Genomic DNA, 26,608 nt, shown 5'->3' on the forward strand with positions numbered 1-26,608 from the left:
ATGCCCCATGTGTATTGGGACGATTGACTGGTTTTGCTTCCGCAATTGTGAAAGCTCCTCAACTCGTGTTTGTGGACCCTTATTGAGGCACGAGGTCAAGCACAGTTGTATTCTTCCATCATGTAAGACCTACATCCGACCCTGCGTATTCACCCATCAACTCGTTTTACGGTCTCAACGCAGTTGACGAAAGCTAAGAAGGGCCGCCTTATTTCCATTCAAATTGGCGGGGCACTGTACTCTTCGTTTGGAAAAATCGAAAAGGCTCGCGGCACCTCTGAGAGCCACATTTGATGATGCGTATTTCAGGGATCGACTTTTTTTTACCACACCGTCCGCCGGGTATCATGAGATCTCGGGCGTTTCGCAAGTGGTCGCCGTAAGGATCTTGATTGAGGCGTTAAGAGTGAAGAAATTTGACCACTCATCCGTCGGGCCTGGAGCGGAGTCAGCAGCATGTAGGTGGTAGGTAGGATCAAACGGCCGACCGCGCTTTACCCGGGTCAGAGTACGGGTCAACGCAGCGCTAGCGGGACAAACTCATTCTTGGACGCATCTTGGATCTTGTATTGCGTATATTGGATGTCTTGAGTGGCGCTTAGCGGTGGTCGAATGACCATGAGACCAACATAAACCCCCTTTATCTTTGGCGGCAGTATTGCGAACAGTGCGGCCGGCATGTGCGCACGATTGAGTATGCTGGGATCTAGATGATCTTGGCCATTGCGACCACCCCTCTTGTGCTTCCGCAGGTTCGGACAGAGCATGTCAGCTTGAGCGCGCTCGTCCTGGACGTCCGCTGAATGTTAAGCAGCGATTGTGTAGAGCAGGCACCATCTTTGCATGCACGATGTGGTAATACTCCGCGATCCGAGTTATAGGATGCCAATATTACTGCGAAGAGGCTTATTGGCAAGATGCGCTGTGATGAATTGAGCAACGCGCTGTGCCGTAATTACGATAATAAATGCAAACGAGCATCCCCGGATAGTGACTGCCAGACAGAGGGGACGAGAAGCGAGCAGTAGGTGATGAGTACGTATTTCGAGAGATTTCGGACTGATATGCATGTGCATTGTGCAACGACCAGGCCTAGGACCTGGATAAATGGGTGGTAGATCAGCGTGTGAGAAAAGAAAAGAGCAAACAAATAAGGTTAGCGGGAGACGATCGCTTGGTGGGAAACTTGCACAATGTCGACCACTACCGTGACGACAGTACGGCCACCTGTCGACCGCGTCTCCTTCTCCTCTCTCACAAACAACAATCTCGGGACGGCCAGGGTGCTCAACTCCACCCTCTTCCCAGTCAAGTACTCCGAAAAATTCTATAAGGGTATCGTCCAACCGGAAGTCGAAGACTTTTGCAAACTCAGTTCGTCCCTCTCCCCTCTTCTAAACATTCTCTCTAGTCCGAGTATCGCTGAAAAAACCGCTTTTAGTATATTATAATGATATTCCCGTTGGCACCGTCTGTTGTCGCTTTGAAGAAATAAACAATGAAACTAGACTGTACCTGATGACCATGGGCGTTCTTGCTGTAAGATTTATGAAAAACAAACCAGAACTCGGCCAAGGCACTCACTTGGACTGATTGCTTCCGCCGCGTAGCCATACCGATCTCGGAAAATAGGCTCAAAGGCACTCCAACACGTTCTAGATGCCGCGAAGGCGAGCGAGAAACCGAAGATCTCAACCGTTTACCTCCATGTTCAATGCTCGAATGAGGATGCTAAACAATTTTACGAACGCCACGGCTTTACAGAGGCCGGTCTCGCGGTTGTAAGCCACTGTTCGGTCTTGTCTATCAATTTGGAATGCTAAGTACAACGACTTGCGCGTGTATCCGACTAAATACGCATATGCCTCGGCAGGATTATTATAAGAAGATTGAGCCGCGTGATGCCTGGATCCTGGAGTACAAGCTCCACACGATAGCCGCACAAAGCGAAGACAAGCCCGTGGAGGGTCAGGACGTGTCTCCGTCTCCGGCGGCGTAGAACCGTGCGACCATGGATGCACAGTATATACTTAGGCGGATGCTCTTCGGAGGTCGGAATTGAAGCCAAAGAATTCCGCTCCATCCTGTATCATCACATTTTACCAAATCTATACTCTTGGTTGCGGTCCCTTCGGACACGGACTACTTATGAGTGGGCCGCCGACGCCCAGACGCGTCTATGAGCCATTGCTTTTGAGGCTGAACTATCGATAACAGCGACAAATCGGACCATTCGGGCTTTCTTAACGTGAGGATCTGCGCTCAAGACTCTCAGGATCCTGCGATCAGTGGAGGCATAATCCGGGTCAATTCGATGAAACGTCGCCCCGGCTGCTTTTACATGACCCCCACATCGCCTTCTCGACATGTGGCATGCAGGGCAACGTCTGCATGGGACGCCTCATATCTCGCAAGAAGTCACCGGAGTGACCGATAGTACGTCAGTCTCGAAGCCTATCATCATTTTCCTCGTCAAAACATGCAATTAATGATTGTAGATTAGTGCGTGGCGCAGATAACGCAAAATAAGACAGGTTTAAATAAAACAGGCGATCGTCGTCCGTTTCTTCAGGAAAGGCATTAACGGCGAGCATTACGAGTGAACAATAAACGAGGAATATCAAGAGAAACGATTAAGCCAATTAATGGAAAGCACTTTCAAAACAAATAAGTCAGGAAGCCATCGAATTCTGGCTTATGGGGTCAGGCTGGTCCGTGAATGTTCCGAATCAGTCGTCTGACCGGCCGCAGTTTTTCACAAGCTAGACGACAACATCAGATTGAAGGTGAATGGGACAAATGGATACAAATTGCTAACCTGGTGCCTCTTCAGTGCGTCCTTACGGGTAAAGGTCTTTCCACATCCGCCGTTGCACAAAAATGGTCTTTCTCCAGAGTGAGTGTCTCTATGACGCTTGAGATCGTGTTGCCGATTGAACGACAATGCACACATATCACAAGGAAACGGCCGCTGCGGAGATGCGGAACCTTGTCCATCCTGAACATTTGAAGAATGACCATAATAATAGTCGGACGGACTCGGTGAGCCAGGTACCGGTGTGGATTGCAAGTATTCAGCTGGGATGGCATGTGGATGTGCAGCCATATAGCTGGCATCAAGCTGCGCGGCTTGTAGTTGCGAATGTGTACGGTGGTGGCCAAGCATAGAAGGATTCTGACTAGTAGCATAATTTCCCGACGTTGTCGCAGACATTCCATGCATTGATTGAGTACGGTGCCTTGACGTGTCCTGGGAGTAGCCCGCCTGCGGGTGTCCGGCCAAGGACGGCGTCATGGAGCGTTGAGTCATGGAGTATTGGTTTGTCGGATATGACGGAGAATAGCTGGGCTGCCCTTGTGGGTATGGCACTGGAGGACGTTGGGAGCGTTGGGGATAGCCATTGGCGATATTAGATGTTGAGTATCCTTGGGCTGAGGTATATTGTGCATGAGGAACAGCGCCGTGAGGAGGATAGCGGGAGTCCGACATTGTGAGCGAGGGAGGAGATTGAATGGTCGTCGCAAGTTGAAGCCATTGGCTTTAAAGCATTTGGACCATTCACCGAAAGCTGTTGGTAATTTAAGCCGTGCAGTGCGAGATTAAGGTCAACTGTACACGGGCTAGTGTCATGTTTGCTTGGGTGGACCGAGTGTCAGAGCTAGCCGCAGATCTCCGCATTCCCTGACAATAAATCAATCTTGACGAGAGAGTTCGAGTCGGATTACACTAAAACACGGATCGGGGCTTGCGCGTCATAAAAGGATAGGGGTTCCAGCAAGTTCACCGTACTTTTGATTTTATTAACGATGTCACCATGAAGGGTTTGAATTAAGATTAGGCAGCAAGCAATACGAGAGACTCGTGGCGCTTTTTCGTGCTTGTATCAGGGTACCGAGATCATGACAGGTCAATCCGCACAAGACTCGGGGCACGTTCACTACGAGCCACGATGAGCACTAGTGTCGGTCACAGGGCTCGGGCTTGGACAACCATGGGTGGTATGGTGAGAATTAGGTTCAGGACCGTCAGACACGCGGCAAACCAAGGGAGACATGGGTAATAGGAGTAGGTTATGGTTGAATCCGATAAATCAGGCATCCAAAGCCTCATTCGCGTAAGATGAAAAGATAAAAAGGCAAGATCAAACTTCGCCTCGTGCATGGTAGCGCTCGAGGTCAGGACGTCTTCGTCTCATCGCTTGATGCACCAGTGATTACATCGTCAAGTCTCAAACATGCTCTGCATCAAGCTCTTCTCTACAATAGTCTCTTCGTCAGGTTCAACAAAAGTTAACATCAGAGTATTGAGCGTCCCGATGGGCTAGGCAAGATTTGACGAGCTTCCGACAGAGTCTCTTGCATGAAAGTATCACTCAAACGGACCTTTTTCCCACTTGCCTATTAGCGCTGAACTAACTCGTGACCGGATACGTTGTTCCGGACGTCCCATGCATATGAGAAACATGCTCTGTTGGGTCCAAAAAGTGCTCACTGGATGTTAATACTTTTCTTACGGGTTCTTTGGGTCAGTCCTGGTCGGCGAATAACGGGAAGTACCCATCCGGGGCGCTCAAAAGAAATGACCTTGTTTACTTGGATTCCGATGAAAACGAAATCCCGTTATGTCCGGCCGCAGATTTGTATTGTTGTGACCAGCGTGAGTTTCCAAGACACTGAGCATGAAACTTAGGAGAATACCCGCAAGTCATTCCTCACAAGAACTAGAACACCACTGTATCGACTCGCCTCAAGATGATCTAGCATCGCCTTCTCGGGTACGCCGGACGGACAGGCCATGATACCACCTGGCTAATGGGTCAAGATGAGCATAGAATTGAAACCGGCGCCCGGGAGCGACTCATCGCATTAGAAAACGTCAGCGGCCAACAATGCAATGTGGAAAAGAATCGGTTCAATTTGGAGGTGATGAATTGATTAAATGCGTTTTGAACCCGATGCGGACCAAATTATCCGTATCGGAATTGTTGAAGACTCGGAAGTACTGCCAATTTATGAGGCAGTTCTGACTGGAAGCAATTTGTCGAGAGACTGTTGCAGCTATGCAAAATTATTTGATGGTCCTTAGTTACTTTCTTCACTTGATGCTCAGAGATCAAAATTTGACCTCGAAGCGCTTTCTCGGAACGGCAAGATGCGAAAGTAGAAAGCAATCGATGCGAATTATTTCACCTCGTCCCCAGAAGAATGAAGACTTACGTGAAGGCCCTCGCTGCAGCGTGAGCTATTTATATTGGATTGCGGCAAACAGACTCAAATGAACAGTACAACTAGATAGGAGTGATCCGGATAGGAACCAGGTAGAGCTCCTTAAGATCGGACCTCGCCTGTAGGGATTCAGAGATCTCGTCAATCTGGTTCTAATTCAGATATACCTCGTGACGGAATGCTTCCCGTTACGTTCTGTGCTAAGGCACAGCTATGTCGGGCTCGTGGCAAGCGTGAATGGATGTGATCTAAGTTTCACGAGTCGGACTATGCTCATAGCACATAAGGAGCTAAAAGCAGAAGGCAATTCGTCTTATCAGTACCAAAATTACGAGGGTTTCATGACTGGGCCAAGCTAGTTTAGATCCTTTCATTGCTCACGGTACGGAAGGACCGGGTTTTGAGATGACTGTAGCAGATCAGAGTATCAGCATATGCAGACAAAGTCCAAGAAGGTCAAGCCGTACCTATCACGGCGGAAAAATGAAATGAATGCGAAGTCGATTCCATTTTCTAGAAGCGCCACGCTAGCGTTGAGCTTGAGGTGTCCGTCTTTCACTGAAAGCTGCTGAGAAAGACTGCAACCACTGGTAAAATGCGGAAAATGGATCACCAAACACAGAAGTACTTTGTAGATACGGTTGCGGGCATGATCGGCATTCCGTTCCCGCGGTCACAACACGTGCAGTCGGAGGATTCAGGCACTAGTTCTCCACCCCCTTCACACTCTGCGATGCTTCTGCAAAATTTGTGTTACACAACCAATTTCACTTGATTTTATCACCTTGTGTTTCCTTCGATGCCTCCAAGGCGCCCCGCAGCGTCAACTACTTCACCTGCGAAGAAGCGCAAACTACAGCATCATGACGGCAGCGTTGGCCTCGAAAAGTTCTTCCAAAAGCCTCCGCAGAAGTCCTCAGAAATGGAATCACCTGACAGTATTATGCGCCCATCCTCTTCCAATGTAACAGTTGAAGATGACGAGGCCTTTGCGCTGGGCCTTGCTGCTGCAGAGGGTATTAACCTCGAAACTTTGAGGACACTGGAACAGAAATGGAAGACAAGCCAAACTACACCATCAATTAAGCAACCTTCTCGTGAAGTCATCGACGTCGACGCTGCAGATAATGTTTCAAAGATCAGTGAGTTTCCCAGGCCAGATTGCGTACGAACAACAAACTAACTCAAATTGATCCTGTTTCACTAATTAATCAGCCACGGAGGTCGCAGACCGGGACGGCGTTAGGAATTCGCCTCGTCAAGCATCTCATGGGGCAAAACCTGTATCCAATGCTAATTTTTCGTCTGAGGTTCACGGATTACCTCTTGAGACTGAGTCACTTCCGAATCTGGCGGAAGATCCACTGTGTCTTTCTGTCATGCAGAATCCCTGGGCAGACAAGCCAACCTCTGCGCCGGAACCAGCTCCTTATTCGTTCCTAGCACACACACTATGCTCTCTTTCTGGCACAAGATCTCGCATTTCCATCTATAACATCCTCACGAACGCATTGAGATTCATTATCTACCACGATCCATCTGCGCTACTTCCCGCGCTTTACCTTCTTTCTAATTCGCTAGCACCGCCATACACTTCTATTGAACTCGGTCTCGGACCGTCAACTATTTCGAGTGCGATCCAGCATGTTTCGGGCCTTACCCCTGCAGCTTTGAAACGGTTGTATACAAAGTCCGGGGATGCGGGGGATGTAGCATTCGAGGCAAAGTCGAAACTGAGGACTCTCATACCTCACGCCTCGCTTACTGTGACGGGCGTCTACAGTTCCTTGCTAAAAATTTGTTATGCAAAAGGAGCGGGAGCGACAAAACAAAGGCAGTCTATTGCGGAAAAACTCCTTCTATCGGCTAAAGGCGAAGAAATACGCTACCTTGTCCGCACGATGTCACAACATATCAGGGTTGGTGCCGTTAGGACTTCAATCCTCACCGCCCTAGCCCGTGCTTTGGTCCTCACCCGACCGGCTAACTGCCAGAAGTTTCCTCCTGATGATTCACCATATTTCGTGTCACCTCAGTCTCTTGCACTTATCAAAGCCGCTTCTGGAGAAGCTAAGAAGAAAGCCAAAGAAGATCCGTTGAGGGAGAAGATTATGGTTAAGTTCAGTGCTGCCGAAGGCTTGGTGAAGCGTGTTTATGTGCAGCATCCAAACTTTGACCATATTGCCAAAGCCCTTTTGGAAGGTGGCCCCGAAGAGCTAGCCGAGAAAGTAACCTTGACAGTCGGTGAGCAGCAAGGTCTGCGATTCGGTAAGGCTTCATGGCTGACTTTGCCAGGATTACCGCTGCACCATACATTGGGTTCTCCGACCCGCTCTCTGGATGAGGTATACGATCGTCTCGGCAATCTGCCGTTCACTGCAGAATTCAAATACGACGGACAAAGAGCGCAGATCCACGCACGGAAAAACGAAGATGGCGATCTTTTCGTCCGGATATTCTCCCGACATTTGGAGGAAATGACCGATAAGGTTCTCCTCCCTTGTCAACTAAATGCAGTATCTAACCGCGTTGCAGTACCCGGACATAGTCGCTCTTGTAGAAGAAATGTTTAGATCATCCAGCCTGTTGAGATCTTTCATCATTGACACGGAAATAGTCGCAATTGATGCCGTAGATGGTTCGTTAAGGACTTTCCAGGAACTCTCTAATCGTGCTCGGAAGGACGTTCGGCTCGAAGATGTGAAGATAAAAGTCTGCGTATATGCATTCGATCTCATGTTCCTCAATGAAGAGGTAAGGAATAACTTGTACATGAGCATCCGGTCATTTGGCTTACCCTCGCCAAAAGAGTCTACTTGAGCAGCCCTTCCGTTTACGTCGGCAGAAGCTTAGGTCTTACTTTCCGCCTATTCATCCTAGCTCCCCTTTTATTTCTAAATTTGACCATGTCGAATGCTGCGAAAGCGAGGAAGGACGGGAGGCAGTGGAAGAATTCTGGCAGAAGGCGGTGGATGGTCGTTCAGAGGGACTGATGATCAAGGTGAAATACAAATTGGTGTAGCGCTTTGCAACCGAAATTGAATCTCTACAAGCTTCTTGATAGCCGAGAAGTCGATGAAGATCCCAATGGTGCGAAGACGAAGCAACGAAAGAAGCCTCTTCCAGCTACGTATGAACCAGGCGAGTGAAAATGTACCATTGAAATAGTGCCTGCTAACCATCTATACCGCTGGAACAGACAAGCGGACACTGGCGTGGCTCAAATTGAAAAAGGACTATGTCCTCGGGCTGGGCGATAGTCTCGACTTGGTTCCGATAGGTGCGTGGCATGGGAATGGGCGAAAAGCTGCATGGTGGAGTCCGATCCTCCTCGCTGTTTGGGACGAAGGATCAGGGCAACTTGTGGGAGTTTGCAAATGCATGTCAGGCAAGTCGTCGGCGTCTGTATGCCGTCATCGCCAAGTTTAACAACCGTTCAAAGGATTCACGGATGAATTCTATAAGGTATGTGGATTGACGTATAACCTAGATTCCACGCTAATCCAATTCCTGTGAGTCTCTGCAAGAGCGCTATGCAGAAGGTTCTGAAGCCTGTTCTCGCACGTCACTTTGGAATGTCAACTCGGGAGGCAAGTAGATTACATCCTGACAAGAATCTAAATAGCTTGACATGACTACTTACTTTGAACTAGGCTATTCACCAGAAGTGTATTTCAAACCTCAAGAAGTCTGGGAAATACGAGGAGCAGAGTAAGTGACCTCCGTGGATCAACACTCTTGTAGCTCATGATGCGCCTAGTATCACTTTAAGTCCAGTGTCGGTGGCAGCTCTTGGTCTTGTGTCCCAAGATAGGGGACTGAGCTTACGCTTCCCTCGATTTATGCGTGTCAGGGACGACAAGGCCATAACGGATGCCAATACCCCAGAGTTCTTGGCTTCGATGTGGCACAAGCAAGAAAGTCGAGGGAGGGATACTGGTGGGATGGACGACGGTGACCTCATTGATGCGTCGCCCGAAGTGAGCGAGGGAGAAGAGGACGACGACGACGAAGACGGATGAGATTAATTGAACAATTGAACAAGAGTGATATTGGCTCCGTAATTGATTATGTAATATTACTAGTCTCGGTGAAATTGATGAGCTATCTCCTATCTTATCAGTTAAACTCCTTCACCCTCTATTCCCACCACGGTATGCTTGTCCAACGCCTCGCACTCGCCGTTGGCACTATTGTGCCGTTCGTCTTCTGCAGGGAGACAGTGAGAGATGCGGGTAGGACGTCTTTGTGTATCGCTGATGGTCGTTTTTGACTAATCAAGAGAATACGTTTGGTTGGGGCAGCTCTCCTAGCAAGGCAGCTCGTTGCCTCTCCTCAAGCTATAGGTGTCATGGCCACCATTTTCCCAGCCAACACGAATTTACAAGGTTAGAACATACTAAATTTACGAAATGAGCATTCTGTTCAACGGTGAAATGGTGGGACAGGGGAGCCTTTCGCATTGCAAGAGTATTACGCGAGGTGAAAAATGATGTTCCGCGCCTTCGTGTTAACATATGGCACTACTCTAACGCGACCTTATCCAACTTAGCTGTTACTCGAATGGATCATTGAGCTTAATTACGATGCCAATCTCCCGCCATACACGCAATATCCGGCATTCCCCAACTCATTCTGCTTCCATGACTGTCTGGAGCTCTCCGCCTGCGGCAAGTCGCGCTCGGGTGTCACTCATCGGCAACGTTACTTTCCTGGAGACAAGTTTTGCGGTCAATTCAGGTATTCAAGATTGCTACCTTGAGCATCACCCAGATGCAAAATGGTGGTTACCCGATGACCCTGATGGTGCTCATGAGGTTGGCTACACAACTGCCGTGCTATTTTGACATAAACCTGACATTTTCGTCCGTTCAGGCGTATTGGGCTAGATTTGACCCCCATGTAAGATATTGACCCTATGAACTTTGCGTTAAAGTCGGCCCGCTTACTCATCATCATGTTTGTAGAGTGTCTTCTTTGTCGGAGGATTTGGCGAGTAAGTTTGAGTTTAGTGATTTCTAGGTGTGCTTGGTCTGATGTGTTTCAGCAAACATTACATCGGCGATATACCCCTCGATCTCTTTCAAAGCATAGAACCTGCAGGCATCCAAAGTGGAACGGAGATTGGGGATGACCGGCTCTTTGTTCAAGGACGACTTTGACACGTCTGCCAACCATGTATTCATTGCTTTGTGGTAGATTTTGGTTAAATTTTCAAGAATTAATGAAGACTTGTTTCCAGCCATTGCACTTGCTCGACAGGATCAAGCGCATTGTCTTCACCACCTTTCCATCACTTTCTGTTAAACCATCACCCGAGAAATTTTCACTGACTTTCCGTTCCAATTCTCCATCGAGGACTGCATCGACCCACTGACGGTCCGTGTGCTCGTCATATTCAGCAGCTAGTATGCCAAACGCTGTGACTAGATGGAAGAGGACGGTCAGGTTTGACAATGAAACGGCTCCGCGCGCCCATAGGTCCGAGTTACGCTCTAGGAGACTCAGGACTCGATATGGTGTAGGTAAGTTCCATTGGGGATCACCAGCTTGGTTCCGTGATGTCTGAGATGCTGACTGTGAGTCCCGTTTGCCGTCCACATGCACAGACAGAGGTCGTACTCTCCGCGCCTGAGGACGAGTACGTCCTGCTGAGCTGTTTGCAGACGAGGCACCACGGAGGCTCTGTGTAAGATATCGGTCGCATATTGCTACCTTGAACATATGTCCTAATGTAGACTCTGGTAAATCCCCAAGGAACAATCGCAGCACATCGTTCTGACTTGCTTGAAGCCGGACACCGACTGTTGTCAGGAATTGTGATGGGGAGAAGTGTTTGCTTTTCGTCAGGGGTATCAGCTAGAAAAATCACGGGCTCAATTCTTTGAAGCTTCTACAAGACATATAATACACATTGCTCACTGAATTCATTAAACGTCTCCCCAAACTTCTGCGCCATTGGTCATTCTGATTGTAACATAAAAACACAATATCCAGTACTGAGTCCACACAGGAACGCGGGTCTCCATTTCTTGAAGCAGGTCGTATTTGGGATAGCAAAAGGATAGAGTAGCAGTCTGTTGGCGAGGTCAGCAAGGTGATGAGCTTGCCATAGAAAAATAGAATATTTGCCTTCTTCATTTCCGTGGTTTTCCACGAGAGCTTGGTCTTTTTCGAATAGTAGAATAAACCACTCTAATAGATCCCATGAGTGTTTCCCGACTACTGCCGAGGACAAGTCCGCTTCTTCGTCCTCCTCGGGGTCTATGTCGAGGAACGGGTCTTCTTTCTGCATCAAAGCAAGGTCCTGTCGCGTGACGACACCTTTTCGCAGCATACTCCAACAATCCCTGCATTCCTTCAGCCTTACAGCCTGCTTTGCGACGTATGAGTCCATATCTTCCACCACGCTAGAATTGCCCGTGACTGTACCTGGCCTCAGTGTGCGAGGTGAATCGTCAAGCTCTGCTTCGGAGAGAGGATAGCATGGGATGGCTCGTAGCAGCGACTCGGGTGAGATCGAGTCCTTAACGAGCTGATCTAGAAGCTCTTTTGCTGCTTGCGTAGCTTCTGGAGGCGGAAAGAGGGCCTGTTTCTGGAGTCGCCTGGCCTGCTGAATCTGCTTTGATGGGGAGCCGCTCACGACAGTCATCTCTCTCCTCTTTCCTTTTTCCTTCGACGGGTCCTTCAATGGCGGAGGTGGATACAGAGAAATATAGATTAATTGTCGGACATGCGCACTGAGGGGGTAAAAATGAAGAAGAAAGTATTGATATGAGGTTCCACATTATATCAGCTCTACATCTATATAATATTGAACTCACGCCGAAGGTCTAAGATTCTCCTTTCGCAGTTGGTTGAGAGTTGCGATGCCTCGTTGATAATGGCCCTCCTCGAAGCACCCATCTACCATACCCCGCTGGTGCCTATTCATTTCTTTCTCGGCCATGTTGAAAGAAGTGATGGAGATGAAGTACGAGTCTATTGCGGAAGTCGTTATCCTTGCCGCGCGTTACGTCACGCGTTTCAAATGATAAATGAGCCTCTGCTGTTCCGCCGTACAAGTTTAACACGGCGAAAATAAATTAGGAAACACCCTATTTCTGACTGTTTCGACAACGATGACCATACACGTTTATTTTTAAAAAACGAAGCAAGAGGGAATTTTTTACAATTCAGTTATGAAATTGGGAGAAAGTGACTGTGATGACGCGAAGAAGTAGCGTTGATGCAATGGGCGAACAGAATGAGCCTTAGTGAGTCGAAAGAAAGGGACAAGCGACAGTAATTTGAAGGCAAGAATCGATTGCTTTCCTCTTCATATAGGACTGTCTTTACAACGATTAATACGAGGATAGTCTTTGAACATGATTGGAGCATTCGATGTGGTTGTTCGGCGCCGTTGCCGTTGCCCACACTGCAATGGTTTATCTGAAGACCGAGTCGTGGAGATATGGCAGACTTTGTCCCTCAGCATTGCAGAGATTTCTCTTTGAGGCGTTCCCGAGCAATAACAACATGCGCATAGAGGTCGACCTAGGTTATCTGTTGGGTGTCCAAACGCCATCCATTTAACATGCAACGCAAACTCCTGAAAATGCAGAATCAGCCACGCCTTGCCATTCATTACTGTATCAACTATATAACCTCAGGCGATCGAAACAGATTACATCGGTCAGTTGTCGAACCTAATGTGCATTCAGACAATGGACCTGTGGAAACATCATGAAGAACGCACCATACAAATAACTGTCTCTACGCGGGTTTGCCTTAGTGCCGGTTATACGGGTATATAATTTGTATCCCTTTGGAAAGCATTTCAGGGTGTATTTACGGTCTCGGCCTTGCAGAACCCGTTTACACAACTACTGCAAGAGACACTTCTAATAAAACAGACAGCTTACTAAGGCTATGCCAATTCCCTTCACGTATCAGATAATTTCCAGTCTTTACGAGCCAATGCTTGACTGTCCCTGCATCGGCTTCTTGCAGGAAATTGATGATTTTATCGCCATTTATGATAATCTCACTGTCAGGTTCAGGGAGACGGCTTTCGTCGCCATCAGAGCCGTCGTCCCTTATTTTCGCAATGCCAGAGCCTACGCAGACGAACTTGGGTTCTATAGCCTCGTAAGCAGCCTGAATAGTTTTCTGCGAAGGAGGAGCCACCATGGTGGTAGTATTAATTCTTGTACAAAGCCGAGACGGTGAATATGGTCGCCGACTCGCCGAGACTCGAGAGCATATCTTCGCTTATTTTTGCTTACCTAATGACGCCCACTGACGCTTTGTTCACGTGCCCACATCAGCACATTGTCCAATCAACTTGGGACTTAAGTTCAACAACCGATCGTTCCTTCATGCTCCATCGTCTCGTTGTTCAACAGACGAAGACCGCTTTACATCGCTGTCAACGAATGTCTACGTCTCAGGATGCGGTAATTGGTCCCGTTGAGACTTCTATCCGGCAAAAGGTTGGTGCGATAGCTCATCCATATCGGATCAAACCTTCGAGCAAACAGTCGTGTCTTATAGCTCACAGAGATACTCGAACCGAGTGTTCTTGACGTGCAGAATGACTCCTGGAAGCATAGACATCATAAAGCGATGCAAGAAAAAGGTGGAGTCGATGGCGAAACGCGTTAGTTCCATCAAATCCGAGTCGGCCTCGTATACCTACTCATGGTAACCTTCAGACTTCTCTATCACCGTTGTCTCGAATGCTTTCAGGGAAAAGGTTAACAGGCCTCATATTTGTCTTACGTCCCTGTTTATAGCTGATGGTTGGAGCTCACAGACTTTGATGCAGAGACACAGGATGATATACGGTGCCCTAGCCGACGAATTGCGGGAGGGACTACACGCTCTTTCTTTAGTCACGAAAACGCCTGAAGAAACTTCCGATACTATGCAGTGATATCGATATCCAATGTTATCCGAGCTCGGTTGATCGCATCTGTTTACTTTCAGTAATAAGCGGGCTATATGTAGACCTGATCCACCATGGTTTACTTTTGGTTAATTAAAATCTGGTGGTTCATCATTCTTGATTTGGATTTTACTGGACTGCCGGTTCTCACCTGTGCATCATCGTCAGATTGTTCACATCGGGACGAACATCCCATCACGTGGCGTCGAATTTGGGCGATGATTTCCACGAAGCGTCGGTCGTTTTCGTTCTACGTACCGTCGCTAAACGGACTTGCTCACGGAATTCCGTGGGCGCTTGCAATATGCCCATACCGAGCATTGTCTTGCGTATCTCAATGGAGTTAGGAATCAACTCGATCACTGTACAGCATTGCGAAGTCAAATAGGACTGCGATCCGTTCCGGGTCGCGTAGCATTGACACGTGCGCAGAATGTGTATGTGGCATTTCCGCTCAGCGAAGGCGCCGCAGCTGTTAGGCGGGACAGGTTCTGCTCAACGTCATCGCATCCATCTGCAGAAGCGTGTGATTTGCAAGCCGTGTCAAATCGATTATAATACTCGAGCCTGCCGCAGTGATGCTAAGCATAGATTATTGAGTGTTGATTCTACATCCGTCAATGTCTTCACGGCCATCGTCGGTCAACAGTTACCCGCATCAGCTCTCATCATCATCATTAGACTGGATTCTTCCTTTTCTGGTCTGGATTTTGATTGCCGAGCCCAGGGAAGGAGATCACCCCAGTTAACGAGTCACTTTCACTAACACGGCCGTCCTTCTTTGTTCATCATGATGGCTCCTAAGCTGCAAATTTATCTATCTCAAAGTTCTGAACAAATCAGCGCCGTAGTACCAAAAGACACTGAGCTTGCCTTGGAGCTGAAACGTCCGCTTCGGATCTGAACAAGTCGAGCAACCTTCAACAGCGCTGGAAGTGATCCTGGCTTTTCGGCTCAATTCAGTAACTAGATTTCAAGTGCACTAGATCATCAGGGCCAGAATTGGCGTTCCTTCGGACCTTCCAAACTATATCTCCGGACCTAACAGTGGCAGCGCCGTAATTACCTGCTTCTTCCACTGATTTACCTCCGAAAACGGACCAGTCAACATCGGCAGGGTACTCAGGATTTATGGAGCAGCCCTAAAGAAGCGCAATTTCGGCCATTTTAAGAGTCTTTGCGGCCCAATGGAGCACAACCTGAGAGCTGATTGCCGGTAAAGCTGTGTCAACCGGAATTGCTGTGCTCGTAAGCAGCAAACGGAATGCATTAGAGAGGCAAGGTACGTATGAGCGATCCGCTGACCTACTCATAGCTTATGAGACGAAGTGCAGCGACCCTTCGTGATATATAAGCCTTCGGTGAGCTATGAAACGTACCTCTTTTCCTTAGTTGGTCACCAACATCATTGCGTATGGTTGGAATCATAGGTCGTGGAAACCGCCTGTTCTAGGTTACGGGAGTACACTGTTTAGAGGCTTATTGGTTTGCACTGGCGAATTTGCAAGTGATAAATTGCATTATTTCTGGCTTTACATCCACGTATACTGATCAATGTCTTTAGTATATAATAAAGGGCGGATTGCGATATAGCAAGCAAGACCGAATCTTCCTGCTTTCAGACATACTATGCCATATCCCTCCACTGGATCCTCAAGAGACAGCTCCAGGGACAGGCCTATTACCCTGCCTCCTATCCGAGATATCTTTCGAGGTAATGCGCTATTTAGTAACTGCTGCGGGAAACTATCTATTAACTGACGTTTAGAGCAACTAAATACACCATCTCCTCAGTCGTCCCCTCGTCTACCACGCACCTCCAGAAATGATGGTCACCCAGTCTTCGCAGATGAGTTCAGACCACGCACGTCTGCTTCTATGAGAGCACCATCAGCAAGTCCAGACATGCGCTACAACAGAGTATGTCTGAGTGGCATTATATTCCCTTGCCACCGAGAACTCATTCCTATTTCACCAATTTGTCTCCGTGCTCAGGAAAGTTCATGGAGTAGCTCTTCGTCGCCAAGGAATCCTGCACCCGGACTACGTTCCTCACATTCATACGGAGCAGCTTTTCCCGAAGTTTCTTCTCGTCGACCTGTGGCATTTCCAGAACATGCCGGGTCGCGATGTCCGTCGTCGGTTCTGCCGGCAGGTCAGTACTCTCCTCCTAGCGGCTATAGGTTTAGCCCGAGTGCAGTATCCGGCCATTACGCTGGTGCGCCGTCCGGCAGGCCTGGTGGAATGTGCGACCCGTCTCGGCAAAGCGCTTGGAATGAACACAGGCGTCGAGACTCTGCGGATTCACTCTGGTCTTCGCAATCCGGTTCGAGTGGGTCATCTCACTTGCGGTCGAGGCCACCTTCAAATGCGCTGCAATTCCAGCCCCTTCCTCACACTCAGCTCGGTTCAAGCTATCCTAGGACTCCGACACAGGCCAGCGCCCATCCTGCGAATGCAGGTCCGGTTGATTATCAGTCACCGTTCGGCGTCCTTATTGCCGATATTGATCCGCGAGGCGCGCCCCCCTCCGATCCACAAAGGACAGCCATTATCCGTACTCTGAGAGCATCGGGAGTCCAAGGTTCCTTCCAAATAAACTTTGACGATTCAACTAACACGCACCACCAAGCACGCTATTCTTGTCAATACTGCGGCAAGGGCTTTGCCCGACCGAGTAGCTTGAGGGTACGTGACATCGCTTCCTAACTTGTTTCCGTTACTGATTACGATATCTCACAGATACATAACAACAGCCACACTGGAGAGAAACGTAAGTGGTAAATTAAATTACTTGGAACAAGTGTAGCTGACTGGCTATGATTTCAGCGTTCCAATGTCCCCACCCGGATTGTGGACGCCGTTTTAGTGTGCACAGTAATATGCGACGACACTTTCGCGTTCACGGTGGAGAGGCACCGAAGAACGGTGAAAGTTCTGGTGACGAGAATCCAGAGGAATGAAATTCTCGGTGCTTTCGCTTCGGTTGACTTCTAATAGATTTTTTTTTGCTATTTCAGGCCTACTTAGATCCACTCTGAAATGTTGCATATTAGTTCTTACCTTCCACTTCCACTTCCCCAATTTCATTTGTCTCTTGGTACATCGGTTCATCACTCGTTTCACCTAACTTATTATCTTGCTTCTTGCCACTCTTTTTCACATTAGTCTCCACTGCTCTGTTTCAAATTATTTATCCTGTCGGTCTGGATTTTTTAATCTTCTGAAGGTCATCGGTATTTATAATTATTACAAAGTTGGAACAGAAGAACAGGCGCTAGGCCGCTCATTGCCACCATCATCATCAATGCTTCTTGTACTAAATCGATGTAGACATATAGTAATAATAGCTTGTTTCAGAATGTGATCACCCTGTGCTCATTTGTCAAGAAGCCCTTCTCTTAGTAATTTACATCACATTGCTCCCAGGATGTGTAAATTGTTCATAGTGACCCGTGCTGGGCGGTGCATACACTAATCATGGTACAATCTGCTATCAAAGGTATCGGGACTATAGTTACACATAAGAATGACAACAAGAATAAGAAGTGTGACAAAAAATAACGAGATCACGCGGAACGAGTATGGATATCGAAGTACAATGTTCAAGAAGAGTCGTCGTTAAAGGTCGTGAGGGTTGCGTGAAGAAGAGACAATGAATTTCATAGGCATTCCGTAACAACACCGCCGGCCGATCACAGTGACATTGCTCGAGAACGAAGAATGGACCGTGTCTCCCTAACGGTCGAGCGGCCCCTGTCTTCTCCCGCGTCATCGTTGGAGAGATTTTCTCCAAAGGCGTGGTCAGCGCGAAGGTACGTTATAGCGCGAGGACTCTTGTGCGTGAATCCGGCGAAGGCAAGTGCTTTTCTCACGTTCAGAATCTCAGCGCCATGTACCTTATCCCGAAGAAGCGGGTCCTTTGTGGCGTCGGGGGGTGCCCCATTAGCAGGAGCCAAAGGCTGTGTGAAGGGCAAGATTCAGCACAATCCGCCACACCAGCATGCCAAGCGAAGGACGGCTTACTTCTGCAGGAATATCATCATCAAAATGTCTCGTGTCTTCAGGGTTCTGTAATTCCGGTCGGAAAGGAGCAGGGTAACGGTGAATGTTTGCCCAGTCTATCCCCCTGAACCAAGGATGAGCCTAGAACATATGAGTCAGATAGATTGCAACCAGAATTATGTATAACCAAACCTTTATATGTTCGGCCCCGTCTACACTCTTGCCAGCTCTCATATCTGGCAGTATGAACCCACTCCGTCGGGCCTGCACCACCATTGAGTTTGGTCTGGATACAGATGACGATGCCTGAGACCCTAGTCGGTCTTCGGGCTCGCACAGTAGCTGTTGCATCAGATTAATTCCCTCGTGCGATACGCGTGGCCTCGCAGGGAATTTCAATGATTGCTTCCAATTTAATATCTTTTGACGAGTAACGTGGCGCTGGACAGTTTTGATTAGACACCACGAGTGATGGGACCCGTTATTCTCGAACTTACGGAGTTGCTGACGAACGGTGGAAATCTAGGAATACATTTAGACGCCGACTTGTTGATGAAAGACAACACAGCACTCACCCGTATAGGCATTCAAACATGATCACCCCTAGACTCCACCAGTCACAAGAGAAAGTATAACCATGTCCTCGAATGACTTCAGGGGACACTATAAAAATAGTCGTCAGCCTCGTAACCGCCCACTAAAATCCGATACGCCTCAAGGCTTACTGTAAGAGTTAGTGCCGCAGCTTCAATTGACAAATACGAGTTAGTCGCAGATAGCACAACAATTCCAGGGCTTACACAGAGTATGCCAGCTGTGAGAAGAAACTGAGTTCACCTTGTAACTCAAGGTTTGGGTGAGATCCTCATACCTTCTTCCTGTTCTTTTCACGCCATGTGAAGATACCCTCACCATTCTCGCCACTCATGAGCCGGTTGACTTCCTTACGATCCAAACGCTTGGTCTTAGTGCCATCAGATGAACCGTTTCCATCGTCCAGGTCAATGCCGTATTTGTGCAGAAGGTCGCGCCGCTGTTGCTCGTAATCTGTAAAAATGGTAAAAGTAAAACACGTTAGCAACATGCCTCAAAGAAGGACACTGCCGAAGTTCCCATGAACACTGTCGGAAGCCGGGCACTTTCGCTCCGCCTCCATACGTCGAGAAGTAACTTACAGGAGGTATCATGCGCCCAATGAAGATCGGTCCTATTTGAGGTAAGGCGAGGCACTCAGCAGCGGCGTGACTACAGAAGAAGGCACACCCACGCTAAACCAAAGTCACTCAGTTTGATATGGCCCTGTGGATCGAACAAAAAATTCTGTATAACAAATTAACCCAGCAAATAAAAAGAAGTGATTGTTCTTCAACGAACGTCTGGTTTGATGTCTCTATGTATGAAACCAAGCTTGTGACAAGACTCGATTGCCAAAACCATCTTGAAACAAAAAGGGTGAGTGGTCTGAGGTTTCACCTATTTGTATTTTCACACCGAACCTCTGCAATATAGAAGCGAGCAAAGTCCTCTTCGAATACGTCCTTCTCAATCAGCAAGTTCAGCAAATCACCGCCGCCCATATACTCCAAGACCTAACAGAACCCGCGATGATTAAATCAGATATGAAATCAGGAATTATCGTATACCAAAAAGTGATAAAGAATTCTCACTAGGTAAAGATGGTCACGATCCTGGAAGCTATAGAACAGCCTGACTATCCACTCGGCCCCGCCGGGATTATTGACCAAGGAGGCAGACTTAAGGACGTCTCTTTCAGCACGGACGTGTCCTTCCTGGCCTTTACGGAGCATATCCGTCTTCCGGAGCTAGTAATGCAGAGTCGAGATTCAATGTTTTGAATCATCAGGAAGATATGAAACTACGGAAGTGAAATGCCGGACCTGCTTCATCGCGCATAACTGGCCAGTGGTCTTCTCCCTCACAAGCGAAACCACACCAAACGCACCTGAAGTAAGCGCCGATTTGCGACCGCAATCAGTCAGCATCATGTATTCGTGCATTAATCGATAAGAGGAGGCACACCATGACCAATTGTCTTAAGCGTCACGAAGGTCGAGACGTCAACTTTGCGGCGACGGTCCCTTAGATATTCTGTTTCGTTCTGCCTCCATCGCCTTCGGAGCTCCGCTTTCCGGTCTTCGCTCAATCGCATTTCTTCCATCTCGCGCTCCATGGCAAGCCGACGCTGTTCACGCGAGGGTGGGTGACGGAGAAGTGGAAAGTACAAATTCTCGAAGTAGATTTTAGCCGCAACAGCCTTCTCTAGTGTTTGCAACGAGGGGCTTATAGCCCTTGGTGTGCGTTGTTGGGGTATCTCTGGCATCTCTTTTTCGCCTATAGTCGGATCATCTTCGTCCTCATGCTCGGGGTGTGTTTTAAGACCTCCCATTGCACGCAGAGTAGAGTTTCTCGGAAGGCCCTCCACAGGCGAGGGGCGACTCGAAATCTGAGTTCCCGCAGTTGCGGCGGTAGTGATCGTAGACGCCGTAGGCGTGCTCATTCCATTCATGACTCTAAGGGGTGCCTTAAGGACACTCGCATCGCTACTCAAAGAAGGATTAAGGGCATTAACAACCTCATTCACAGCTTTAGCTTGGACATGCTGGCGGACACGAAGCTTGATGGGGCCCGCCCAACGAGGATCTACGAAGAGAGGTTGAAAAAGCTCGGATTCATTATGCAATGCGCAGATGAGGCGGTGACTGTACCTCCAATTTTTCCCATCCCGTCAGGGCCCCATCTACTGAGAAGTGCTTCCGCCTGGTCGGCATCCGATGCATGGACCAGGTGACTGAGACGTTACGAGTAAAAAAGTGGTCGGAGAAGGCGTGTATCAGAGGCTAAAATGGCAGCTCACACAAAATTCATTGGCTTGGAAACCATGTCCTTGCTGAGCCGTCTCCCTTTGCGAGGTGATGCATTCGGCGAGCCTGGTGTAGGCAGTCCAGGTCCAGGTCTAGTTGGTGAGCGAGGTGATATGTCTTCGTATTTGGGTCCAGCCACTGTTTGTTCCTCAATCTTCTGTTGCGGTTCGCCCCACAGAAAACGAGACGCCGTTGCCGTCGAAGGTATCAATGCAAGTAGATCATAGAAGCCCTTGTGCAAAAGCGTTCCACCAGGCAGAGCCGATACTCCATCCTCACGGGCAGGCGGTGGATGCGAAGCATAATGGGGGTATGGAGCAGGAGGAAGAAATGGTGAAGCGGCCGCGTAGATATCGGCGGATGACTTTGGGGTGTAGCCGTAGTAGTTATTGAAGTGCTGCTGGTCCATCGCGAGGTCTGGAGTTGCCGGGAGAGGACGACGAAACTGAGAATACATAGTACACGACGTGAAGGCGTTTCCAGTGGGATGCCGTGTCAAGTCAGAGAACACCAATGAGAGTGTAAGAAGACCACGTCCGTCAGCACCAGATGGACTACCAGGCCAGGAGACCAGTAGCAGACTAGCAAGCAGTGACAGAGGAGACCCCTATAATGCACTGCACGTGATGTCGACATGGATCGACCATCAACAACGGCCGGGAGTGGCCGGCAATTATATCCAGTTCATTTGTGGTTCTGCGCTCTGTAACTCTGTTCTGCTTCTGGTTATAGTATCGTCACAGATCTTCAAAGAAATGGAGAGCAAACAATGAGCGCCTCCTATGCCTTCACATGGACAGGCCTAGAAATGTAGGCGCCAGTATGTCTATCTCCTAATTTGCTTCCGGGTTGCCAGGAAGCGGTGGCAAAAGGCCCCTCCTGACCTCTTCACCCTTTGATGCCAATGACAAAACTATTATTTCACAGCTTCGGCGTCGGTAGTACATCCATCCGGTCACAACGGCACGGCCTGGAAGGAAGGGATATGGGATGACACTTGCTGAGTCGCACAATTTTGAAGGGGATCTGTGGCGTTCGACCCTACTTGGCATTTTGGCGTATAACCTTTTTGCAATGCCTCGTTTGCAGTTGCGTAAAAATGGCACGGCGATGGACGCTTCCGGCGGGCGGGTGCAAATAATGGCAGTTCGTGGTATAGACGAAGTATTCACGCAGAGCGCAATCCCGGATTCAGGGCCAAAGTCGGCGCAAATGTTTGTCCTAGCGTCACAGAATTTTCAATTGCAGCATTGCAGTGGGTCCCGTGACTGTGCTATCGGCAAAGTTGCCAAATATGGGGCGTGTCGGCTTATTTGGTTCCGGTGCGGATCGCAGTCCAGAGAGCTGCTTCTCCAAGGCAAAGCAATTTCAAGATACAAAATCCTGCAACAGACAACGTCATCATAGCACACCAAGCTGAGACTCGGCTCGAGCTCGTGTCGCCATGATTTTGCCTCCCTTCACCAGCGTGGCAGGGCTGTGCCCTCCTGTCTTCGGTAACCTCGACCGATTCCCAGCCATTCTCCACGAGGCGTTCACTGCTCTTTCCAGGGCACGACGCATCGACAGCCCCAGGACGCGAGGCGGATACTCGCTGTTCTGACACTTGAAAAATACCATTGTCGAAGAGACTTGTGCGCAAAGAAATAATCCGGCTTTCGAGGTTCTTTCACCTAAAAAAGGTCAAGATGCAGCGGCAAACTTCTAGTTTTGCATCTCTTGAACCTGCGACCCCGGAAGACCTAGTGTATACGTCACGCTATATATACGTTTTAGTTAACGGCGTTCTTATGCTGTGATTTGTTTGGCCCCGTCCCAAAATTGTTTATTGTGCCTTGTCTAGCTTTAAAGCCAGTAACGTGTCGCGCAGCGCTCTCCTTCCACCAATCTCATACGCCAACCTCCCCCTAACCTCACCCCTTTGCAAGGAGCACGCTAAGATCAACGCTGACCTACTGTGAGTCATGAATTAGTTCACAACTCAGCCTCAGCCTCGGTTCAAAAGTATTAAATGCCTCGTCTCCTTCTTCTCTTGTTCCAACTTCTGTACTCGTATGTCGAACATTCGTGATTCTGCGTTTCCAGCTTCAAACCGCTACCGCAGAAGCCCACCAGACGTAAACGCTCACAGCGGAACATATAGCTCAGCTCAGAGCAGTCGCACCGTACTTCCTCCACTTTCTTCTGCTTTCGCAGCTCCCTATTCAGGTCGGCTGTTTAATATTTGCTAGTTTAGGCCTTCATTATTCACTCTTCTTAATTTTAACTCAGACTTACAGCACGATTCGCTCCCATCCAGAATGTCACCAAGCAGGAACGAAGTTTTCTCACCTTCATTTCCCCCTGCTTACTGGAATAATAACGGACGTATGTTGCTCTTTTCCTTCCACGTTACCCAGCATTCTCACCGTCTTTCTCTCTCATTCAGACGCAACGATGGCCGGCCATCCTCCCTATAATTATTCCAGTTTTGAACATTTCGACACTCGACACCAGGCGCAGGCTTCTTCATACCCACTACGACAATCACCAGCAATACCTGCTCATCAGGATACATTGCGACGAGCTCCGCCCCTCACTATTCCCCCGGTCCCGCGAGATAATCCTTGGGAGAGCGATTACATTAATTCTTCATTCCCGGCAAATTTTGGACTGAATAATGTCGGACCAGAGACTACGGGTCTCCATTCATCCAATTATCCGTCTAATTACGACCCTCCGTACCATAATAATGCGCACTCAGCTGCATATCCTCCGTTCCATCCTAACATCGATACCCGCCATCATCCGCATGCCCCCCACCCGATGCCTTTCGCTCCGGAGATTCATCAATCGTCTCACCGAAACTCGCATCAAACAGAATGGGGACCACCACAGAGAGCGGAATCACATCTAGTCTCGCCGTATGCACGCACTCATCGTGAGTCTATGCAACCATCCCCGCAGGAACCCTCCCCCGTGGACTACCCCTCCGTCAAGAAGAAGAGGAAGCGGGCCGACGCGGCACAACTTAAAGTGTTGAATGAAGTTTATGCCCGTACAGCATTCCCGACTACAGAGGAGAGACTTGAGCTTGCGAATAGATTGGACATGTCGGCACGAAGCGTGCAAATTTGGTAAGGCTGCAGCGAAGCCCTTGGTTTTTTTTTACGTTGACTCTAACTACTGTGCCTGCCAGGTTCCAAAATAAGCGACAAGCTACTCGTCAAAGTCGAACAACGACGAACGCACTGCCTCCAATCTTGCACCACCCATATGCTGGGGGACCTTCCTCCGGGCCTTCCCCTCTGCCCAGTTCCGGACGCCCCGGTGCTGAAGTCGCAGTCAGCCCCTCAAGTCATGGAGGGTCATACACAGCCCATTCATCTACGCCTGGCTCCCACCGATCTCAACGGGAGATCTCACCTCCAGTGCCGCCTTCCGACCCAGCTGCGCTCCGACGCGTCCGAAGCCCTGAGGGAAACGGGAGACCGAGGCGCCAAACTGGGCATCAATACTAATGTCCGTCCACGCTGCGTATCTGCTCCACACCGCCTCAATTTTTATTACGTCTTTTTGGACTGTCTCTTTTTCTCTCTGCATCTGCATCGTGACCGACAATTTCATTGACATATGTACTGACCTCACACATTGATTATTCTTCCCACATGTCTATTGTATCGCTCATACCATGTTCCTTGACTCAGGCTTCTGTATTATTCATTAACTTCTGCTGTAGTGATACCGGTTATCCTTCCATCACACTCGTTTCTCATATACCACACTCTCTGCATAGTATCCTTACATTATCATGTCTTATGCATAATTATTGTTCTACATCTTTGTTCCGCATCTCCTTTTTACCTCCGGGCTCGTGCGTAAATTAATAATCTACTCGCAAATGAATAGTTATGGAGACTTTAAATAAGTGGACCCCTGAGTGAACGAAGAATAAATGAAACATCAGTCGGGAAGTTCTTGAGCCTAGCCATTAAGGAACGCCGGACAAGGTAACTTTGCGCGGTAAGATCTACCAGTCGACATTGACCTGTCGAAGCATTAGAACCAGCTTCTGAAGAATTCGAACCTGCGGAACTATGAGGCTGACCCGCCGAACCTGTTGGGTTGTTTCCGGAGCCAGAAGAGCCAGAACTGGCGCTATTTGGATCACCCGAGGTGTCCGCAAATGAAACGACGGTGGGGCCCGGAGGCGCCCATGAATCAAACGTTTGTGTCCATATATCCGGGAAACTAACGCCATTGTAGAGGCCAGGGATCTTCACAGTTTCATCGGAAGAAGGTAGCGCGCTTCCACCACCGTTTACTTCTACTTGACTGATGATACGTCAGAAGCTGCTTCACCGTTACATAGAAGGAGCTTACGTGCAGCTCGGATAGTATTGAGGTGCACCGGTGGAATGTAAAGCGACGCTACGATAACAAATGAAGATGCCGCGTGATACCTTCTATAATAATAATAATGAGCTTACATCTCATTTCGCATGAGCTACATCGATGGGCATGAGTTCGGAAGTGCGATCGATAAAGGTAATGAACCTGACGCACGTATTGTCCCGACGCTAAAGCGGAAGGGATTGTGCTGGTCCATGTGTTGTTGTCTACGAGCTTTGTCTTTGTCGGCTTCTTGAGGCCAGTCCAGAGAATGCCTTACTGGATATTAGTTTAGCAGACGCCCATTGACCATTACTGTATCCGTCCGCATCGATCTTAAACCAATTGGCCCCGTTGACGTCAAAATTGGTACAATCGTCTCCGCAAGATGTCATGTAGGTGGACACTGGCCCTAAGTGATCTTCGGAGTTCGTCATGAATCGGTCGATCAGGCTCGGTGCCAAGTTTGTGTTGTACTGATTGCGTAAAATGTACCTACCTGTTGGCCACTGCATCCGAGTCGGCCATGAGTATCGGTTGAAAAGTAAAGCAGAGAGGACCTTACGTTTGTCCACTCAAACTTAACGACACTGCCCGCCGAGGCTTGAGCAACGAGGGCTGCCCCGCTTTCACCGCCCTTATTACAGGCAAGATCTTGATCTTGGTCGTCCGTAACTTGAGGCATGCTTCAAAAAGTGTATGGCCTGGTCGAAAAGCGGTAGGGTACATACTAGGGCCATCGCTTGGTATCTTGCGGATAACACGTTCTGGTGTTGGGTTTGTAAATCTGAAGAAAGAAATGGTAAAATCTACGGTAACAAGACGGAAGAGCGTACTTACGGATCACTGAAGGGATTCCAACCTGGATACGCGAAGTCAGCTACAATGACAGTTTGGACATATCCGTGGGCTGCAGCGAGCGGCGTGTTGATGCAAAGAGCCAGCGCCGCGATAAATGCAAGTTCAATCGCGATGGAATCGGCAACATGGATTTCAAACATGCTGCAAAAGGGTTAAATCCGAAAAAGAACTTTGAGAAAGAGGATAGGCAGTTTCTTCGTAAAGAAATTAGTATATAAACCAAGGCGCACGCGCCAGTCTCATTGTAACATGCCGAACGCGAGGCAGACACGCTCTCCGTGCGAGCATCGTGGCATAAACGCGAAAACAACGCGAAAGATTCAATGTAATAAAG

At 48.7% G+C, this 26,608-nt stretch overlaps 11 protein-coding genes across 11 annotated transcripts; 7 read left to right on the forward strand and 4 right to left on the reverse strand.

Moving 5' to 3' along the window:
• Positions 1-345: 345 nt before the first annotated feature.
• On the reverse strand, positions 346-1,076 carry FOMMEDRAFT_156493 (uncharacterized protein; the record flags this gene model as incomplete). The annotated part of the gene is made up of 3 exons (XM_007266770.1): positions 346-437; positions 521-799; positions 896-1,076. 3 exons carry the CDS (start codon positions 1,074-1,076, stop codon positions 346-348), a joined length of 552 nt encoding a protein of 183 aa, XP_007266832.1.
• An 84-nt stretch (positions 1,077-1,160) lies between these two features.
• FOMMEDRAFT_123310 (N-acetyltransferase NAT13) lies at positions 1,161-2,165 on the forward strand. Its single transcript, XM_007266771.1, has 4 exons — positions 1,161-1,374; positions 1,442-1,539; positions 1,611-1,781; positions 1,874-2,165. The coding sequence occupies exons 1-4, from the start codon at positions 1,194-1,196 to the stop codon at positions 1,997-1,999; spliced, it is 576 nt and encodes a 191-aa protein (XP_007266833.1). The 5' UTR covers positions 1,161-1,193; the 3' UTR covers positions 2,000-2,165.
• Positions 2,166-2,818: 653 nt separating this feature from the next.
• FOMMEDRAFT_49166 (uncharacterized protein) lies at positions 2,819-2,974 on the reverse strand (the record flags this gene model as incomplete). The annotated part of the gene is made up of 1 exon (XM_007266772.1): positions 2,819-2,974. A coding segment is annotated over one exon (156 nt), but the record flags the coding sequence as incomplete, so codon positions are not given.
• A 3,098-nt stretch (positions 2,975-6,072) lies between these two features.
• FOMMEDRAFT_140858 (ATP-dependent DNA ligase) lies at positions 6,073-9,287 on the forward strand. The gene is made up of 11 exons (XM_007266773.1): positions 6,073-6,368; positions 6,442-7,470; positions 7,522-7,715; positions 7,762-7,980; positions 8,036-8,227; positions 8,280-8,367; positions 8,426-8,614; positions 8,669-8,691; positions 8,744-8,816; positions 8,880-8,937; positions 8,987-9,287. Exons 1-11 carry the CDS (start codon positions 6,149-6,151, stop codon positions 9,246-9,248), a joined length of 2,547 nt encoding a protein of 848 aa, XP_007266835.1. The 5' UTR covers positions 6,073-6,148; the 3' UTR covers positions 9,249-9,287.
• Positions 9,288-9,380: 93 nt separating this feature from the next.
• Positions 9,381-11,899, forward strand: FOMMEDRAFT_168177 (uncharacterized protein; the record flags this gene model as incomplete). The annotated part of the gene is made up of 9 exons (XM_007266774.1): positions 9,381-9,461; positions 9,531-9,614; positions 9,675-9,708; positions 9,779-10,043; positions 10,102-10,128; positions 10,194-10,222; positions 10,274-11,085; positions 11,149-11,305; positions 11,361-11,899. Coding segments are annotated over 7 exons (635 nt in total), but the record flags the coding sequence as incomplete, so codon positions are not given.
• Positions 11,900-13,598: 1,699 nt separating this feature from the next.
• Positions 13,599-14,537, forward strand: FOMMEDRAFT_108248 (bola-like protein). Its single transcript, XM_007266775.1, has 4 exons — positions 13,599-13,700; positions 13,762-13,867; positions 13,923-13,963; positions 14,024-14,537. Exons 1-4 carry the CDS (start codon positions 13,644-13,646, stop codon positions 14,141-14,143), a joined length of 324 nt encoding a protein of 107 aa, XP_007266837.1. The 5' UTR covers positions 13,599-13,643; the 3' UTR covers positions 14,144-14,537.
• A 1,247-nt stretch (positions 14,538-15,784) lies between these two features.
• On the forward strand, positions 15,785-17,192 carry FOMMEDRAFT_146805 (uncharacterized protein; the record flags this gene model as incomplete). The annotated part of the gene is made up of 7 exons (XM_007266776.1): positions 15,785-15,869; positions 15,924-16,075; positions 16,151-16,310; positions 16,339-16,487; positions 16,541-16,843; positions 16,898-16,928; positions 16,985-17,192. 7 exons carry the CDS (start codon positions 15,785-15,787, stop codon positions 17,116-17,118), a joined length of 1,014 nt encoding a protein of 337 aa, XP_007266838.1. The 3' UTR covers positions 17,119-17,192.
• A 658-nt stretch (positions 17,193-17,850) lies between these two features.
• Positions 17,851-21,451, reverse strand: FOMMEDRAFT_86343 (kinase-like protein; the record flags this gene model as incomplete). The annotated part of the gene is made up of 17 exons (XM_007266777.1): positions 17,851-18,117; positions 18,182-18,301; positions 18,353-18,601; positions 18,658-18,682; positions 18,736-18,823; positions 18,886-18,905; positions 18,961-18,974; positions 19,032-19,207; positions 19,336-19,367; positions 19,428-19,480; positions 19,535-19,597; positions 19,657-19,749; positions 19,828-19,983; positions 20,059-20,123; positions 20,201-20,821; positions 20,887-20,969; positions 21,036-21,451. 17 exons carry the CDS (start codon positions 21,449-21,451, stop codon positions 17,851-17,853), a joined length of 2,541 nt encoding a protein of 846 aa, XP_007266839.1.
• Positions 21,452-22,116: 665 nt separating this feature from the next.
• Positions 22,117-22,740, forward strand: FOMMEDRAFT_168180 (uncharacterized protein; the record flags this gene model as incomplete). Its single annotated transcript, XM_007266778.1, has 2 exons — positions 22,117-22,256; positions 22,328-22,740. 2 exons carry the CDS (start codon positions 22,117-22,119, stop codon positions 22,488-22,490), a joined length of 303 nt encoding a protein of 100 aa, XP_007266840.1. The 3' UTR covers positions 22,491-22,740.
• A 356-nt stretch (positions 22,741-23,096) lies between these two features.
• Positions 23,097-24,542, forward strand: FOMMEDRAFT_156503 (uncharacterized protein; the record flags this gene model as incomplete). Its single annotated transcript, XM_007266779.1, has 4 exons — positions 23,097-23,250; positions 23,314-23,409; positions 23,471-24,158; positions 24,221-24,542. 4 exons carry the CDS (start codon positions 23,097-23,099, stop codon positions 24,540-24,542), a joined length of 1,260 nt encoding a protein of 419 aa, XP_007266841.1.
• A 394-nt stretch (positions 24,543-24,936) lies between these two features.
• Positions 24,937-26,414, reverse strand: FOMMEDRAFT_187135 (uncharacterized protein; the record flags this gene model as incomplete). The annotated part of the gene is made up of 9 exons (XM_007266780.1): positions 24,937-25,356; positions 25,405-25,452; positions 25,512-25,528; positions 25,588-25,640; positions 25,694-25,834; positions 25,913-25,922; positions 25,979-26,088; positions 26,145-26,200; positions 26,254-26,414. 9 exons carry the CDS (start codon positions 26,412-26,414, stop codon positions 24,942-24,944), a joined length of 1,011 nt encoding a protein of 336 aa, XP_007266842.1. The 3' UTR covers positions 24,937-24,941.
• Between the last annotated feature and the right edge of the window lie 194 nt (positions 26,415-26,608).

This window comes from Fomitiporia mediterranea (assembly GCF_000271605.1).
Source record: "Fomitiporia mediterranea MF3/22 unplaced genomic scaffold FOMMEscaffold_6, whole genome shotgun sequence".
In the NCBI taxonomy this organism is placed as follows: domain Eukaryota; kingdom Fungi; phylum Basidiomycota; class Agaricomycetes; order Hymenochaetales; family Hymenochaetaceae; genus Fomitiporia; species Fomitiporia mediterranea.